This window comes from Mustelus asterias, unplaced genomic scaffold, assembly GCF_964213995.1.
Source record: "Mustelus asterias unplaced genomic scaffold, sMusAst1.hap1.1 HAP1_SCAFFOLD_1492, whole genome shotgun sequence".
Taxonomy (NCBI): Eukaryota; Metazoa; Chordata; class Chondrichthyes; order Carcharhiniformes; family Triakidae; genus Mustelus; species Mustelus asterias.
The window spans coordinates 6648-25728 of record NW_027591437.1 but is presented as its reverse complement, the minus strand read 5'-3'; the positions used below and the strand labels follow the sequence as shown (position 1 = coordinate 25728).

At 56.8% G+C, this 19081-nt stretch overlaps 1 protein-coding gene across 1 annotated transcript in view; it reads right to left on the bottom strand.

The window, feature by feature from the left end:
- Nucleotides 1-13762, bottom strand: part of eif3d (eukaryotic translation initiation factor 3, subunit D) — a 34942-nt gene extending 21180 nt beyond the window's left edge. Inside the window, exons 1-4 of the mRNA XM_078206417.1 lie at nucleotides 13597-13762; nucleotides 6164-6300; nucleotides 3571-3616; nucleotides 859-995 (exon numbers count right to left, since the gene is read on the bottom strand). Coding sequence (XP_078062543.1) covers nucleotides 859-995; nucleotides 3571-3616; nucleotides 6164-6286 — 306 coding nt within the window. The 5' untranslated portion in view covers nucleotides 6287-6300; nucleotides 13597-13762. The remainder of the gene's footprint in view (nucleotides 1-858; nucleotides 996-3570; nucleotides 3617-6163; nucleotides 6301-13596) is intronic.
- Nucleotides 13763-19081: the final 5319 nt, after the last annotated feature.

Genomic DNA, 19081 nt, shown 5'->3' with positions numbered 1-19081 from the left:
CCCACCGCTACCGCCTCCCGACTCCTGTCCCATCGCTACCGTCTCCCGACTCCCGTCCCATCGCTACCGTCTCCTGTCCCATCGCTACCGTCTCCTGTCCCATCGCTACCATCTCCCGCCTCCCGTCCCATCGCTACCGCCTCCCGCCTCCTGTCCCATCGCTACCGCCTCCCGCCTCCTGTCCCATCGCTACCGCCTCCCGCCTCCTGTCCCACCGCGACCGCCTCCCGACCCACTGCTACTGCCTCCCGCCTCCTGTCCCACCGCGACCGCCTCCCGACCCACTGCTACCGCCTCCCGCCTCCTGTCCCATCGCTACCGCCTCCCGACTCCTGTCACACTGCTGGCGTCTCCCAGGTGACGGAGCTGAAACCTTCTCACTTCACAATTGGGCGGCCCAGTGGTCGGCACGGCTGCCTCACGGCGCCAGGGACTCGGGTTCAATTTTGGCCTTGGGTCACTGTCTGTGCAGAGTCTGCACGTTCTCCCCGTGTCTGCGTGGGTTTCCTCCGGGTGCTCCAGTTCCCTCCCACAGTCCAAAGATGTGCGGGTTTGGTGGATTGGCTGAGTCAAATTGTCCCTTAGTGTCAGGGGGACTAGCAGGGTAAATATGTGGCCTTACGGGGATAGGGCCTTGGTGGGATTGTGGTCGGTGCAGACTCGATGGGCCGAATGGCCTCCTTCTGCACTGTAGGGATTCTATGAAATGCTGTCTGTGTTGATGGGTCTCTCAGCTGTTTTTATTTTGTGTCGACGGGCTGACACGCTCACGTATTGTCAGCCTCTCGCCCTCGCCTGCGTGTGCTGCATCAATAAACCCCCTCCCCCACCCAATAACACACATACCCAGGTACGTACCTGAGCAAAACGCATGCGGTTCCTCTGGTAGGCGGTTTTCTGCGTACGGGCAGTGTCCACGAGCTGGAAGCTGGTCTCATCCTCCTCATGGAAGTAAGCGTACTGACTGCCACCCCCAAACTGGGAGGAGTATTTATCTGTGGGAGGGAGAAAGAGGTGGCATCTTATTAGCAACAGAGAAACCGCAAGATAACTCTGGACATTGGAAAGAATCTGCATTCCTAAAGCGCCTTTCACAACTTCAGGGCATCTCAAAGCACTTTACACCCACCCAGGTCCTACCCCGTAACCCCACATATAAAGCACTGTTCAAAGTACAGTCACTGTTGCAGTGACGGAAACGCAGCAGCCAATTTGCACACAACAAGATCCCACACACAGCAACGTGAGAATGGCCAGATTGTCGGTTTTAGTGATGCCTGAGTGATTGATCAGGGCTAACAAACAGGAAAGCTTTTCCTAATATGGGCTTTGGGGAGAGTTACAGAACAAAGGGATCTAGGGGTACATGTTCATAGCTCCTTGAAATTGGAGTCACAGGTGGACAGAGTGGTGAAGGCGGCATTCGGCACGCTTGGTTTCATCGGTCAGAACATTGAATACAGGAGTTGGGACGTCTTGTTGAAGATGTCCAAGACATTGGTAAGGCCACACTTGGAATACTGTGTGCAGTTCTGGCCACCCTATTATAGAAAGGATATTATTAAACTAGAAAGAGTGCAGAAAAGATTTACTAGGATGCTATCGGGACTTGATGGATTGAGTTATAAGGAGAGGCTGAACAGACTGGGACTTTTTTCTCTGGAGCGTAGGAGGTTGAGGGGTGACCTCATAGAGGTCTATAAAATAATGAGGGGCATAGACAAGGTAGATAGTCAACATCTTTTCCCAAAGGTAGGGGAGTCTAAAACTAGAGGGCATAGGTTTAAGGTGAGAGGGGAGAGATACAAAAGTATCCAGAGGGGCAATTTTTTCACACAGAGGGTGGTGAGTGTCTGGAACAAGCTGCCAGAGGTAGTAGTAGAGGCGGGTACAATTTTATCTTTTAAAAAGCATTTAGATAGTTACATGGGTAAGATGGGTATAGAGGGATATGGGCCAAATGCGGGCATTTGGGATTAGTTTAGGGGTTTTAAAAAAAGGGCGGCATGGACAAGTTGGGCCGAAGGGCCTGTTTGCATGCTGTAAACCTCTATGACTCTGACTCTATGTGCGGGTAAGGTGGATTGGCCACGCTAAATTGTCCCTTAGTGTTGAGGGAACTGGGAGGGTAAATGTGTGGGGTTACGGGGATAGGGCCTGGGTGGGATTGTGGTCGGTGCAGACTCGATGGACCAAATAGCCCCCTTCTGCACTGTAGGGATTCTATGATTCTAATAGGCTCCACATAACCCCACAAAGACTCTCTCACAAACACACACACACACACGCAGAAACCAGAGGCTCAATCTGTACAGAGGAGCTAAATGGAGTGGAGGGGTGGGGGAAGAGACAGATAGGGACAACCAGGGTTCCTGCCCCTGACTGATCCAACACCAAACCCCTTCACAGAGCGGCTGGCTCAAAGACAGGACACGATACGGTCAGGCTCTGTTGTGATGCTCTCCACAGCCACAACACGTTGGAGGAGTTCAGACAGCTGTTTGCTGAGTTTTGCGGTGCCCATAAATTATATATGAACAACAGGCAGTAGGCCATTCAGCCCCTCAAGCCATTTAATAAGATCATTCATAGAATTATAGAATCCCTACAGCACAGTAAGGGGCCATTGGGCCCATCAAGTCTGCACTGACTCCGAAAGAGCATCTTACCCAGGCCCTCTCTCCCTCTCTATCCTTATAACCTCACCTATTCATCATGGCCAATCCCCCTAACCTGCATACCTTTGGACTGTGGGAGGAAACCGGAGCACCCGGAGGAAACCCACGCCGACACCACACAGACAGTGATCCAAGCCGGGAAGTGAACCCGGGTCCTTGGTGCTCAAATGAGTCTAGCTACAATTGTACAAGGCTTTGGTGAGACCACACCTGGAATACTGTGGCCAGGAATTTTACCGGCCAAGGCTCGGAGAACGGCATTCTCCGTTGGCTTCGGGCGGGATCATACGAACCCCGGGCGGACGTGCCGGTAAGATTCCACCCATTGTGTAGTTTTGGTCTCGATATTTTAAGGAAGGACGCAGAATCATAGAATCCCCACAGCGCAGAAGGAAGCCATTCTGCCCATCCAGCCTGCACTGACAACAATCCCACCCAGGATTAACCCCATGCATTTACCCTAGCTAGTCCCCCTGACACTAAGGGGCAATTTAGCACGGCCAATGCACCTAACCCGCACATCTTGGGACTGAGAGAGGAAACCGGAGCACCCGGAGGAAACCCACGCAGACACAGGGGGAACGTGCAGACTCCACACAGACGGTGACCCAAGGCCAGAATCGAACCCGGGTCCCTGGAAGCCTATGCTGTTAGTAACCTCAAATCTGCATCCCAGTTCCCCGATAACCTATCACCTCTTGCTACCCAAGAATCTCTTGTTTCCATCACCTTTTGAGGAAGAGTTCTAAAGACTCACGACCCCCAGTAAAGAAATTTCACCTCATCTCCGTTTTAAATGAGTGACCCCCTTATTCCTAAAGAGCCGTAATTCTAGATTCTCCCACAAGCAGAAACATCCTCCTGCAAACCAATCAAACGCACTCATACTTACTGGTGTATCGCTTATCTTGATACGTTGCTCCTGTCCAATCAGCAACCTGCAAATACAAATTGTTACACGTGTTTAGAGGGTAACTCACCACCCCAAATTCCAAATCAGCCACACTCCCAATTTTTACACATTCACACGGTGGTGATTCTGTTTTAGGGAACGTTTAACCACATCAACCACTTGATCATAGATTCCCAAACCTGGCATTCACTAGTTTTTAAAAAAATTTTCATTCATTCCAGGGACATGGGCGTCGCTGGCTGGGCCAGCATTTATTGCCCATCCCTAGTTGCCCCTTGGAGGGCAGTTGAGAGTCAACCACATTGCTGTGGCTCTGGAGTCACATGTAGGCCAGACCGGGTAAGGACGGCAGATTTCCTTCCCTAAAGGGACATTAGTGACCCGGATGGGTTTTTCCGACAATGGTTTCATGGTCATCGGTAGATTCTTACTTCCAGATGTCTTTTTATTGAATTCAAATTCCACCATTTGCCGTGGTTAAGGCGTTCCACACTCCCATGAGCTGAAAGGTCCAGCTATAGCACGCACCGCTTATAACACTGTCCCTGTCACACTCCTCCAACACCACCTGCCTCACACACAGCAACTCGGCCCCAGACTCCCAGGGGAACAGATTTCGGCAGGGGGAAATGAGAAGAATGTTTTATTTTAAATGCAGCGAGTGATAACGACCTGCAACTCGCTGCCCACGGCCGTCCAGATGAGGAGGAGTAGGCAATGCCACCCCTCGAGCCTGCACCGCCACTCAATAAGACACTGACTTATCCGATCGCTCTTAAACTCCACATCCCACTTACTCCAAATAATCTTTAACTCATGAATCCACTTACCACCCCCATGAAAATATCCACTGACCCTGCCTCCTTGGGGGAAAGCTCCAAAGACTCACGACCAAAGAGAAAAATTCTTCTCACCTGCTTCTTAAATGGGAGATGCCTTATTTTAAACGGGGACCCCTTGCTCTAGATTCTCCCACAAGGAGAAACATCCTTTCAGCATCCACCCTGTCTTGTCCCCTCAGATCGCCTCTCAACAAGACCTTGGAGTCCTTGTGCATCAGTCGCTGAAAGTCAGTACGCAGATACAGCAGGCAGTAAAGGTGGCAAATGGTATGTTGGCCTCCATAGCGAGAGGATTTGAGTATAGGGATAGGGATGTTTTGCTGCAATTATACAGGGTGTTGGTGAGGCCACACCTGGAGTATTGTTTGCAGTTTTGGTGTCCTTATCTGAGGAAGGATGTTCTTGCTATAGAGGGAGCGCAGCAAAGGTTTACCAGGCTGATTCCTGGGATGGAAGGTCTGTCATATGAGGAGAGATGAAGTCAGTTAGGATTATATTCACTGGAGTTTAGAAGAGTGAGGGGGGATCTCATAGAAACGTATAAAATTCTAACAGGGTTAGACAGGGTAGATTCTGAAAGAATGTTCCCAATGGTGGGGGAGTCCAGAACTAGGGGTCATAGTTTGAGGATAAGGGGTAAACCTTTTAGGACTGAGGTGAGGAGAAATTTCTTCACCCAGAGGGTGGTGAATGTGTGGAATTCACTCCCACAGAAAGTAGTTGAGGCCTAAACGTTGTGTGATTTCAAGAAGAAATTAGATATAGCTCTTGGGGCTAAAGGGGTCGAGGAATATGGGGGGAAGGGGGGGGGGATCAGGATATTAACTTCAATGATCAGCCATGATCATAATGAATGTTGGAGCAGGCTCGAAGGGCCGAATGGCCTCCTCCTGCTTCTAGTTTCTATGTTTCATGCTTCTAAACTCCTGTGGATACAGGCCCAAGCTGTCCTTACTTTCCTCATAACCTTTCCCGATATCACTCGAGTGAATCTTCTGTGAATTGCTGCCAACACATTTACATTCCTTCTTAAATAAGGAGACCAAAACTACACCACATTCCAGACGTGGCCTCATCAAGGCCCTGTACAACTGCAGCAAAACAGCCCCACTGTTAAATTCCACTCCCCTGCAAGAAACAACAGCCACTTGCCTTCCTAACCATTTGCCGCGCTCTACCTGTACAACACATTCTTGTCATTCACTCCAGGGCACTTGGAAATAAGCTCGCAAGGCTACACGGATCAATGGACTGGACTGTTCAGCAGGGAGCTAGCATGGGCCCAGTGGGCCAAATGGCCTTCTTTTGTGGAAGCAAATTACTGCAGACGCTGGGATCTGAAGCAAGAACAGAAGGGTCAACGAAGGGTCATCCAGACTCAAAACGTTGGCTCTATTCTCTCTCCGCAGATGCTGTCAGACCTGCTGAGACTTTCCAGCACTGTCTATTTTTGTGGCCTTCTTTTGTGCTGTAAACAACTCTGTCTTGAGCCCAGCCCCTTCTTGATCGCACCCACCCCTCCAACAGACATGACAATGCTATCCGCCTGGCCATGCCCTGGGCTTCCCCCTGGGCAATAGCCCAGGGGATCCGCTCGTTTTCACAGTGTGAGAGGATGATACAAAACAGCTCCCTAAACCTAACATTCATACACTTCTTGTTCTTGGTCAGTCATTCATCGCACACGGACCCCCGCCCCTCCGATACCCGGCCTCAGAGGGTAGCCTTACCTTCCCCAGCCGATCGCCCTTACTGAATGGCTGGTATGGCATGTCCTTGAACTGTTCCGGGACTGCGCACGGTCCCCATCCGAACGGATTGTCCTGGATCACGGGGGTCAGGAATTTTGCCATGTTTCCACGGTGAGCTGCAGAGAGACACCCAGGCATTGAACAAACAGACAGGAGGGAACGTGCCCAGGGCATTCAGAACATCTGACTCACGGCCCCCACCCCCATAGACACAACGTCCACGCCACGGCTCCCTGCTCCCCACGACTGTCACTCTGAAGTATCTATGGACAGAGCTCTCACTTGAAGACTAGGGCATAAAACGCAGGCCGAGACTCTCACTGCAGTGCCGAGAGAGTGCTGCAGTGCCGGAGGGGCTAGCTTTCGAAAGACATGTTGAAACAGAGGCCTCACCACCTTTCTCAGCTGGGTGTAAACGATCCAATGGCCATTACAATCTCAGGAGAGCCTGGGAGTTCCCCGCAATCTCCGTGGGCAAATGCTTATCGCTCACACAGCACCACAGATTGTCTGGTCATATTCACATTGCAGTCTGCGGGGGGCTTCCTACATTACGATGGTGACTGCACTTAACCATTTAATTGGCTGTACCGTGCTTTGGGACATCTTGGATGGTGATGGTGCTATAGAAATGCAAGTCTATCTTTTTCCTCTTTCAACCATTTGCATTTGTAGTCAGCCCACTTCCTGCAATTTCCAAATGACCCCCCACCCCCACAGAGACCCCTCTCCCACAGTTCACCCCCTCCACATTTCACCCCGGGTCTCGGGCAGTGAATGTCCACAGCTACTCAGTCCTGACGGGGAGGCTGGATGGGGGTGAGGTGACAGAGCACTGCCCTGCCCCCTGTCACGGGCAGGAACAGACAGCAGGAGGAATGGGGAGATGCCGGCGTTGGACTGGGGTGGGCACAGCAAGAAGTCTCACAACACCAGGTTAAAGTCCAACAGGTTTATTTGGTAGCATGAGCTTCCGGAGCGCCGCTCCTTCCTCAGGTTAACACACCTGTGAGACTTCTTACACGAACCACTCGCTCAGAGATCAGCAGAAGCTGCCCTTTCCTATCTGTCTGTAAAGACCCTGGCCGAGCTTTCCACAGTAAAGAAGCTATATAAACGCAGTCTCCCTGTCCCGGGCGCTATGTAAACGCAGCGGCCCTGTCCCGGGCGCTATGTAAACGCAGTCCCCCTGTCCCGGACGCTATGTAAACGCAGTCCCCCTGTCCCGGGCGCTATGTGAACGCAGCGGCCCTGTCCCGGGCGCTATGTAAACACAGTCCCCCTGTCCCGGGCGCTATGTAAACGCAGCGGCCCTGTCCCGGGCGCTATGTAAACGCAGCGGCCCTGTCCCGGGCGCTATGTAAACGCAGTCCCCCTGTCCCGGGCGCTATGTAAACGCAGTCCCCCTGTCCCGGGCGCTATGTGAACGCAGCGGCCCTGTCCCGGGCGCTATGTAAACACAGTCCCCCTGTCCCGGGCGCTATGTGAACGCAGCGGCCCTGTCCCGGGCGCTATGTAAACGCAGTGGCCCTGTCCCGGGCGCTATGTAAACGCAGTCCCCCTGTCCCAGGCGCTATGTAAACACAGTCCCCCTGTCCCGGGCGCTATGTAAACACAGTCCCCCTGTCCCGGGCGCTATGTAAACACAGTCCCCCTGTCCCGGGCGCTATGTAAACGCAGCGGCCCTGTCCCGGGCGCTATGTAAACGCAGCGGCCCTGTCCCGGGCGCTATGTAAACGCAGTCCCCCTGTCCCGGGCGCTATGTAAACGCAGTCCCCCTGTCCCGGGCGCTATGTAAACGCAGCGGCCCTGTCCCGGGCGCTATGTAAACGCAGTCCCCCTGTCCCGGGCGCTATGTAAACACAGTCCCCCTGTCCCGGGCGCTATGTAAACACAGTCCCCCTGTCCCGGGCGCTATGTAAACGCAGTCCCCCTGTCCCGGGCGCTATGTAAACGCAGCGGCCCTGTCCCGGGCGCTATGTAAACACAGTCCCCCTGTCCCGGGCGCTATGTAAACGCAGCGGCCCTGTCCCGGGCGCTATGTAAACACAGTCCCCCTGTCCCGGGCGCTATGTAAACGCAGTCCCCCTGTCCCGGGCGCTATGTAAACACAGTCCCCCTGTCCCGGGCGCTATGTAAACGCAGCGGCCCTGTCCCGGGCGCTATGTAAACGCAGTCCCCCTGTCCCGGGCGCTATGTAAACGCAGTCCCCCTGTCCCGGGCGCTATGTAAACGCAGTCCCCCTGTCCCGGGCGCTATGTAAACGCAGCGGCCCTGTCCCGGGCGCTATGTAAACACAGTCCCCCTGTCCCGGGCGCTATGTAAACGCAGTCCCCCTGTCCCGGGCGCTATGTGAACGCAGCGGCCCTGTCCCGGGCGCTATGTAAACGCAGCGGCCCTGTCCCGGGCGCTATGTAAACGCAGTCCCCCTGTCCCGGGCGCTATGTAAACGCAGCGGCCCTGTCCCGGGCGCTATGTAAACACAGTCCCCCTGTCCCGGGCGCTATGTAAACACAGTCCCCCTGTCCCGGGCGCTATGTAAACGCAGCGGCCCTGTCCCGGGCGCTATGTAAACGCAGTCCCCCTGTCCCGGGCGCTATGTAAACGCAGCGGCCCTGTCCCGGGCGCTATGTAAACGCAGTCCCCCTGTCCCGGGCGCTATGTAAACGCAGCGGCCCTGTCCCGGGCGCTATGTAAACGCAGTCTCCCTGTCCCGGGCGCTATGTAAACGCAGCGGCCCTGTCCCGGGCGCTATGTAAACGCAGTCCCCCTGTCCCGGGCGCTATGTAAACACAGTCCCCCTGTCCCGGGCGCTATGTAAACGCAGTCCCCCTGTCCCGGGCGCTATGTAAACACAGTCCCCCTGTCCCGGGCGCTATGTAAACGCAGTCCCCCTGTCCCGGGCGCTATGTAAACGCAGTCCCCCTGTCCCGGGCGCTATGTAAACGCAGCGGCCCTGTCCCGGGCGCTATGTAAACGCAGTCCCCCTGTCCCGGGCGCTATGTAAACGCAGCGGCCCTGTCCCGGGCGCTATGTAAACGCAGTCCCCCTGTCCCGGGCGCTATGTAAACGCAGCGGCCCTGTCCCGGGCGCTATGTAAACGCAGTCTCCCTGTCCCGGGCGCTATGTAAACGCAGCGGCCCTGTCCCGGGCGCTATGTAAACGCAGTCCCCCTGTCCCGGGCGCTATGTAAACACAGTCCCCCTGTCCCGGGCGCTATGTAAACGCAGTCCCCCTGTCCCGGGCGCTATGTAAACACAGTCCCCCTGTCCCGGGCGCTATGTAAACGCAGTCCCCCTGTCCCGGGCGCTATGTAAACGCAGTCCCCCTGTCCCGGGCGCTATGTAAACGCAGCGGCCCTGTCCCGGGCGCTATGTAAACGCAGTCCCCCTGTCCCGGGCGCTATGTAAACACAGTCCCCCTGTCCCGGGCGCTATGTAAACGCAGTCCCCCTGTCCCGGGCGCTATGTAAACACAGTCCCCCTGTCCCGGGCGCTATGTAAACGCAGTCCCCCTGTCCCGGGCGCTATGTAAACACAGTCCCCCTGTCCCGGGCGCTATGTAAACGCAGTCCCCCTGTCCCGGGCGCTATGTAAACACAGTCCCCCTGTCCCGGGCGCTATGTAAACGCAGCGGCCCTGTCCCGGGCGCTATGTAAACGCAGCGGCCCTGTCCCGGGCGCTATGTAAACGCAGCGGCCCTGTCCCGGGCGCTATGTAAACGCAGCGGCCCTGTCCCGGGCGCTATGTAAACGCAGTCCCCCTGTCCCGGGCGCTATGTAAACGCAGCGGCCCTGTCCCGGGCGCTATGTAAACGCAGCGGCCCTGTCCCGGGCGCTATGTAAACGCAGTCCCCCTGTCCCGGGCGCTATGTAAACGCAGTCCCCCTGTCCCGGGCGCTATGTAAACGCAGTCCCCCTGTCCCGGGCGCTATGTAAACGCAGTCCCCCTGTCCCGGGCGCTATGTAAACGCAGCGGCCCTGTCCCGGGCGCTATGTAAACGCAGCGGCCCTGTCCCGGGCGCTATGTAAACGCAGTCCCCCTGTCCCGGGCGCTATGTGAACGCAGCGGCCCTGTCCCGGGCGCTATGTAAACGCAGCGGCCCTGTCCCGGGCGCTATGTAAACACAGCGGCCCTGTCCCGGGCGCTATGTAAACGCAGTCCCCCTGTCCCGGGCGCTATGTAAACGCAGCGGCCCTGTCCCGGGCGCTATGTAAACGCAGTCCCCCTGTCCCGGGCGCTATGTAAACACAGTCCCCCTGTCCCGGGCGCTATGTAAACGCAGTCCCCCTGTCCCGGGCGCTATGGAAATGCAGTCCCCCTGTCCCGGGCGCTATGTAAACGCAGTCCCCCTGTCCCGGGCGCTATGTAAACGCAGTCCCCCTGTCCCGGGCGCTATGTGAACGCAGCGGCCCTGTCCCGGGCGCTATGTAAACGCAGTCCCCCTGTCCCGGGCGCTATGTAAACGCAGTCCCCCTGTCCCGGGCGCTATGTAAATGCAGTCTCCCTGTCTCGGACGCTATGGAAATGCAGTCTCCCTGTCCCGGGCGCTATGTAAACGCAGTCTCCCTGTCCCGGGCGCTATGTAAACGCAGTCCCCCTGTCCCGGGCGCTATGTAAACGCAGTCCCCCTGTCCCGGGCGCTATGTAAACGCAGCGGCCCTGTCCCGGGCGCTATGTAAACGCAGTCCCCCTGTCCCGGGCGCTATGTAAACGCAGCGGCCCTGTCCCGGGCGCTATGTAAACGCAGTCCCCCTGTCCCGGGCGCTATGGAAATGCAGTCTCCCTGTCTCGGACGCTATGGAAATGCAGTCTCCCTGTCCCGGGCGCTATGTGAACGCAGCGGCCCTGTCCCGGGCGCTATGTAAACGCAGCGGCCCTGTCCCGGGCGCTATGTAAACGCAGCGGCCCTGTCCCGGGCGCTATGTAAACACAGTCCCCCTGTCCCGGGCGCTATGTAAACGCAGTCCCCCTGTCCCGGGCGCTATGTAAACACAGTCCCCCTGTCCCGGGCGCTATGTGAACGCAGCGGCCCTGTCCCGGGCGCTATGTAAACGCAGTCCCCCTGTCCCGGGCGCTATGTAAACGCAGTCCCCCTGTCCCGGGCGCTATGTAAATGCAGTCTCCCTGTCTCGGACGCTATGGAAATGCAGTCTCCCTGTCCCGGGCGCTATGTAAACGCAGTCTCCCTGTCCCGGGCGCTATGTAAACGCAGTCCCCCTGTCCCGGGCGCTATGTAAACGCAGTCCCCCTGTCCCGGGCGCTATGTAAACGCAGCGGCCCTGTCCCGGGCGCTATGTAAACGCAGTCCCCCTGTCCCGGGCGCTATGTAAACGCAGCGGCCCTGTCCCGGGCGCTATGTAAACGCAGTCCCCCTGTCCCGGGCGCTATGGAAATGCAGTCTCCCTGTCTCGGACGCTATGGAAATGCAGTCTCCCTGTCCCGGGCGCTATGTGAACGCAGCGGCCCTGTCCCGGGCGCTATGTAAACGCAGCGGCCCTGTCCCGGGCGCTATGTAAACGCAGCGGCCCTGTCCCGGGCGCTATGTAAACACAGTCCCCCTGTCCCGGGCGCTATGTAAACGCAGTCCCCCTGTCCCGGGCGCTATGTAAACACAGTCCCCCTGTCCCGGGCGCTATGTGAACGCAGCGGCCCTGTCCCAGGCGCTATGTAAACACAGTCCCCCTGTCCCGGGCGCTATGTAAACACAGTCCCCCTGTCCCGGGCGCTATGTAAACGCAGTCCCCCTGTCCCGGGCGCTATGTAAACGCAGTCCCCCTGTCCCGGGCGCTATGGAAATGCAGTCTCCCTGTCTCGGACGCTATGGAAATGCAGTCTCCCTGTCCCGGGCGCTATGTAAACGCAGTCCCCCTGTCCCGGGCGCTATGGAAATGCAGTCTCCCTGTCTCGGACGCTATGGAAATGCAGTCTCCCTGTCCCGGGCGCTATGTAAACGCAGTCCCCCTGTCCCGGGCGCTATGTAAACGCAGTCCCCCTGTCCCGGGCGCTATGTAAACGCAGTGTTGATGTGAGCGGGGTGTTGATGGGGGGGGGGGGTTGATGGGGGTGGGGGGGTTTGATGGGGGTGGGGGGGGTTTGATGGGGGCGGGGGGGGTTGATGGGGGTGGGGGGGGTTGATGGGGGTGGGGGGGGGTTGATGGGGGTGGGGGGGGGGGTTGATGGGGGTGGGGGGGGGGTTGATGGGGGTGGGGGGGGGTTGATGGGGGTGGGGGGGGGTTGATGGGGGTGGGGGGGGTTGATGGGGGTGGGGGGGGTTGATGGGGGTGGGGGGGGTTGATGGGGGTGGGGGGGGGGATGTTGATGGGGGTGGGGGGGGTTTGATGGGGGTGGGGGGGATGTTGATGGGGGGGGGTTGATGGGGGTGGGGGGGGTTTGATGGGGGTGGGGGGGGTTTGATGGGGGTGGGGGGGGTTGATGGGGGTGGGGGGGGTTGATGGGGGTGGGGGGGGTTGATGGGGGTGGGGGGGGTTGATGGGGGTGGGGGGGGGGTTGATGGGGGTGGGGGGGGGGTTGATGGGGGTGGGGGGGGGTTGATGGGGGTGGAGGGGGGTTGATGGGGGTGGAGGGGGGTTGATGGGGGTGGGGGGGGTTGATGGGGGTGGGGGGGGGTTGATGGGGGGGGGGGTTGATGGGCGGGGGGGGGGTTGATGGGCGGGGGGGGGTTGATGGGGTGGGGGGGGGGTTGATGGGGGTGGGGGGGGGGTTGATGGGGGTGGGGGGGGGTTGATGGGCGGGGGGGGGGTTGATGGGGGTGGGGGGGGTTGATGGGGGTGGGGGGGGTTGATGGGGGTGGGGGGGGGTTGATGGGGGTGGAGGGGGGTTGATGGGGGTGGGGGGGGTTGATGGGGGTGGGGGGGGGTTGATGGGGGTGGAGGGGGGTTGATGGGGGTGGGGGGGGGTTGATGGGGTGGGGGTTGATGGGGGGTTGATGGGCGGGGGGGGGTTGATGGGCGGGGGGGGGGTTGATGGGCGGGGGGGGGGTTGATGGGCGGGGGGGGGGGTTGATGGGGTGGGGTGGGGGGGGGTTGATGGGCGGGGGGGGGGGGTTGATGGGGGTGGGGGGGGTTGATGGGGGTGGGGGGGGTTGATGGGGTGGGGGGGGGGGTTGATGGGGTGGGGGGGGGGGGTTGATGGGGTGGGGGGGGGGGGTTGATGGGGGTGGGGGGGGGGTTGATGGGGGTGGGGAGGGGGGTTGATGGGGGTGGGGGGGGGTTGATGGGCGGGGGGGGGGTTGATGGGGTGGGGGGGGGGGTTGATGGGGTGGGGGGGGGGGTTGATGGGGTGGGGGGGGGGGTTGATGGGGTGGGGGGGGGTTGATGGGGGGGGGGGGGGGGTTGATGGGGGGGGGGGGGGGGTTGAGGGAAAGCGGATATTTCTGACGGTTTCACTCACCTCCCGCTCCAATCTGCGGTTGTTCTGATTCCCGGGCCCGCCGTGTGCCGATGGCCGGGTTTGGATTCGCTTCTCCCGCTGCGCTCAGCCCGATGGCGGCCGATTAAAAACTTCCCCAAATAAAAACCAACCGCTCGCAGCCGCCCGGCGGAGATGGAGGCGCCACACTGCCGTAAAGCGGGGTGTCGGCCCGCGGCGCCACACTGCCGTAAACTGGGGCCGGCTGGCGGCCCCCCGACACTGTCGCAAACAGGGAGCCGGCCCAGTGCCGTATAGCAGGAGCCGGGCCGCGGCCCGACACTGTCGTAAATGCCTCTCTCTCCATTGCGCCTCTTAAACCTCATTCAGCGACGATTGCTTAATCAATAACTGATCTGCGATATCTATGGGGTCCGAATAAGCAGCTTGATTTCGGTTAAAAGGGACGAACACGTTTAAATGCATGAAAGGCCTCCCAAATCTACTTTACGGCCCTGCTTCCACACTCGGAGACCACGTCGGCACCTCTGTACGATACTGTCGTAAAATGTCCCAATTTACTTTCTTTTCAAGGGCAATTTCGAAACTGAACGGGGGCTGGAACTACTTTTCTAAATGTTTTATCTCAGGCCAAACTGAACAAAGCAAAACATTTGCCGGTTCTGCTTTTTAATTTGGTGCCACAACGTCAATCTTCTTTACGGCTATGAGGCAACGCCGCCGGCGGCGGGCCAGTGAAACAAGGAGTGTGTGAGCGGCGCCAGGAGGGCCCCCAGTCTGATTGAGGCTGACCTCCCACTGCTGACGCCACTGCTGGCCGGAGGAGAAACGATGTGGAGATGCAGGCGTTGGACTGGGGTGAACACAGTGAGAAGGCTCACAACACCAGGTTAAAGTCCCAACAGGTTTGTCTGGTAGCAAATGCCACGAGCTTTCGGAGCGCTGCTCCTTCGTCAGGTGGAGTGGGAGATCTGCTGACAAACGGGTGTTGTTAAAACTCTTACTGTACAAACAGCATTCCAGTGCCTGGGGGGTCTGGATAGATGTGGGGAACACAGTGAGTAGTCTCACAACACCAGGTTAAAGTCCAACAGGTTTATTTGGTAGCACAAGCCACTAGCTTTCGGAGCGCTGCCCCTTCTTCAGGTGAGTGGGAATTCTGTTCACAAACAGGGCATATAAAGACACAGACTCAATTTACAGAATAATGGTTGGAATGCGAATACTTACAGCTAATCAAGTCTTAAAGGTACAGACAATGTGAGTGGAGAGAGCGTTAAGCACAGGTTAAAGGGATGTGTAATGTCTCCAGACAGGACAGTTAGTGAGATTTTGCAAGCCCAGGCAAGTCGTGGGGGTTACAGATAGTGTGACATGAACCCAAAATCCCGGTTGAGGCCGTCCTCATGTGTGCGGAACTTGGCTATCAGTCTCTGCTCAGCCCAATGTCCCCAATGGCAGCGAATCCACAGCAAGTTGCTGCTTGTGTAAAAATTGGTGAGAGTCGTAGCGGACATGCCGAATTTCCTTAGCCTACTGAGAATGTAGCAGCGTTGGTGGGGCTTTCTTAACTATAGTGTCAGCATGGGGGGACCAGGACAGGTTGTTGGTGATCTGGACATCTAGAAACTTGAAGCTCTCGACCATTTCCACTTCATCCCCGTTAATGTAGACAGGGGCATGTTCTCCTTTACGCTTCCTGAAGTCGGTGACAATCTCCTTCGTTTTGTTGACATTGAGGGAGAGATTATTGTTGCCGCACCAGCTTACCAGATTCTCTATCTCTTTCCTGTACTCCGTCTTTTCTTTGTTTGAGATCCGCCCCACTACGGTGGTGTCATCAGCAAACTTGAAAATCAAGTTGGAGGGGAATTTGGCCACACAGTCATAGGTGTATAAGAAATATAGTAAGGGTCTTAGGACACAGCCTTGTGGGACACCAGTGTTGAGGATGATCATGGAGGAGGTAAGAACATAAGAAATAGGAGCAGGAGTAGGCCATCTAGCCCCTCGAGCCTGCCCCGCCATTCAATAAGATCATGGCTGATCCGATAGTGGTTTAGTTCCACTTACCCGCCCGCTCCCCATAACCCTTAATTCCCTTAGGTGTTGTTGCCTATCCTTACTGACTGCGATTTGTGGGTTAGGAAGTTCAGGATATAGTCGTAGAGGGAGGAGCCGAGCCCTAGGCCACGGAGTTTGGAGATGAGTTTTGTTGGGATGATGGTGTTGGTGGCTGAGATGTAGTCAATAAATAGGAATCTGACATAGGTGTCCTTGTTATCCAGGTGTTCCAGGGTTGAGTGTAGCGGACAGGGAGATGGCATCTGCTATGGACCTGTTGCGGCCATAGGGGAAGTGTAGTGGATCCAAGCAGTCTGGGAGGCTGGAATTGATTCGTGCCGTGACTAACCTTTCGAAGCCCTTCATAATGATGGATATCAGAGCCACCGGACGGTAGTCATTAAAGCACTTTCCGCTTTGTTTTTTGTTTTGGGTGGTTCCCCCCTTATTTGGGAGCTGCCCTTCTTGCTTTGTCTCTTAGTCTGTTTGCTGTTTTAGTTTATTTGGTTTACCTAAAAGAATGTAGGCCATTCTGCCCTTCAAGCCTGTCCCGTGATTCCAGTAAGAAGTTTAACAACACCAGGTTAAAGTCCAACAGGTTTATTTGGTAGCAAAAGCCACACAAGCTTTCGAAGCTCCAAGCCCCTTCTTCAGGTGAGTGGGAATTCTGTTCACAAACAGAACTTATAAAGACACAGACTCAATTTACATGAATAATGGTTGGAATGCGAATACTTACAACTAATCCAGTCTTTAAGAAACAAAACAATGGGAGTGGAGAGAGCATCAAGACAGGCTAAAAAGATGTGTATTGTCTCCAGACAAGACAGCCAGTGAAACTCTGCAGGTCCACGCAACTGTGGGAGTTACAAATAGTGTGACATGAACCCAATATCCCGGTTGAGGCCGTCCTCGTGTGTGCGGAACTTGGCTATCAGTTTCTGCTCAGCGACTCTGCGCTGTCGTGTGTCGCGAAGGCCGTGATTCCATACCATCATGGCTGATCTATGCTGGCCTCAGCTCCTTCTCTGTGCCATTTTCCCCGTCGTCCTCGATTCCTCGATCTATCAAATATTTATCCACCTCCACTTTAAATACTTCTAATGATCCAGCCTCCAGCACCCTTTGGGGCAGAGAATTCCAGAGATTCACCACCCTCTGTGAGGAGAAATTTCTACACACCTCGGTTTGAAATGATTGGCCCTTTATCTTGTAGCGATGTCCCCTTGTTCGAGACTCTCCCACTGGTGAAAACATCTCACCATCTACCCTGTCCGGCCCCCTCAGGATCTGATATGTTTGAATAAGGTCACCCCCTCACTCTTCTAAACTCCAAGGAATACAGAGCTGGACTATTTAATCTCTCTTGATAGGACAACCCTCTCATCCCAGGAATTAGCCTGACGAATCTCCTGTGGACTGCCTCCAGTGTTACTATGATAAAAACAAATTACTGCGGGTGCTGGAATCTGAAACAAAAACAGAAAATGATGGAAGATCTCAGCAGGTCCGACAGAATCTGTGGAGAGGGAACAGAGATAATGTTTTCACATTGGCCCCGTGGGAGCGAGTCCCACATTCTCGCCCACTCCCCGTGGGGGAGAGTCCCACATTCCTCCCCCACTCCCCGCGGGAGCGGGTCCCACATTCTCCCCACTCCCCCGTGGGAGCAAGTCCCACATTCTCCCCCACTCCCCGTGGGAGCGAGTCCCACATTCTCCCCCACTCCCCATGGGAGCGAGTCCCACATTCTCCCCCACTCCCCGTGGGAGCGAGTCCCACATTCTCCCCCACTCCCCGTGGGAGCGAGTCCCACATTCTCCCCCACTCCCCGTGGGAGCGAGTCCCACATTCTCCCCACTCCCCCGTGGGAACAAGTCCCACATTCTCCCCCACTCCCCGTGGGAGCGAGTCCCACATTCTCCCCACTCCTTGTGGGAGCGAGTCCCACATTCTCCCCACTCCCCCGTGGGAACAAGTCCCACATTCTCCCCACTCCCCGTGGGAGCGAGTCCCACATTCTCCCCCACTCCCCGTGGGAGCGAGTCCCACATTCTCCCCACTCCCCGTGGGAGCGAGTCCCACATTCTCCCCACTCCCCGTGGGAGCGAGTCCCACATTCTCCCCACTCCCCGTGGGAGCGAGTCCCACATTCTCCCCCACTCCCCGTGGGAGCGAGTCCCACATTCTCCCCCACTCCCCGTGGGAGCGAGTCCCACATTCTCCCCACTCCCCGTGGGAGCGAGTCCCACATTCTCCCCACTCCTTGTGGGAGTGAGTCCCACATTCTCCCCACTCCCCCGTGGGAACAAGTCCCACATTCTCCCCCACTCCCCGTGGGAGCGAGTCCCACATTCTCCCCACTCCCTATGGGAGCGAGTCCCACATTCTCCCCACTCCCCGTGTGAGCGAGTCCCACATTCTCCCCCACTCCCCGTGGGAGCGAGTCCCACATTCTCCCCCACTCCCCGTGGGAGCGAGTCCCACATTCTCCCCACTCCTTGTGGGAGTGAGTCCCACATTCTCCCCACTCCCCATGGGAGCGAGTCCCACATTCTCCCCACTCCCTATGGGAGCGAGTCCCACATTCTCCCCACTCCCCCGTGGGAGCGAGTCCCACATTCTCCCCACTCCCCGTGGGAGCGAGTCCCACATTCTCCCCCACTCCTTGTGGGAGCGAGTCCCACATTCTCCCCCACTCCCCGTGGGAGCGAGTCCCACATTCTCCCCCACTCCCCCGTGGGAGCAAGTCCCACATTCTCCCCCACTCCCTATGGGAGCGAGTCTCACATTCTCCCCACGCCCTGTGGGAGCGAATCCCACATTCTCCCCACTCCCTATGGGAGCGAGTCCCACATTCTCCCCACTCCCTATGGGAGCGAGTCCCACATTCTCCCCCACTCCCCGTGGGGGTGAGTCCCACATTCCTCCCCCACTCCCCGCGGGAGCGGGTCCCACATTCTCCCCACTCCCCCGTGGGAGCAAGTCCCACATTCTCCCCCACTCCCCGTGGGAGCGAATCCCACATTTTCCCCACTCTCGGGTAAAGAGGTTTCTCTTGAATCCCCCATTGGATTTATTAGTGACCGTCTCATATTGTTGGCGTCTAGTTTTAGTCTCCCCCATAACTGGGAACACCTCCTCCATGTCTACCCTATCAAACATCTTCATCATCTTAAAGACCTCAATCAGGTCACCCTTCGGTCTTTCCTTTCCTGGAGAAGGTTAGCTCAACCCTGTTCAATATTTCCCAGTAAGAAGTTTAACAACACCAGGTTAAAGTCCAACAGGTTTATTTGGTAGCAAAAGCCACACAAGCTTTCGAGGCTCTGAGCCCCTTCTTCAGGTGAGTGGGAATTCTGTTCACAAACAGAACTTATAAGACACAGACTCAATTTACATGAATAATGGTTGGAATGCGAATACTTACAACTAATCCAGT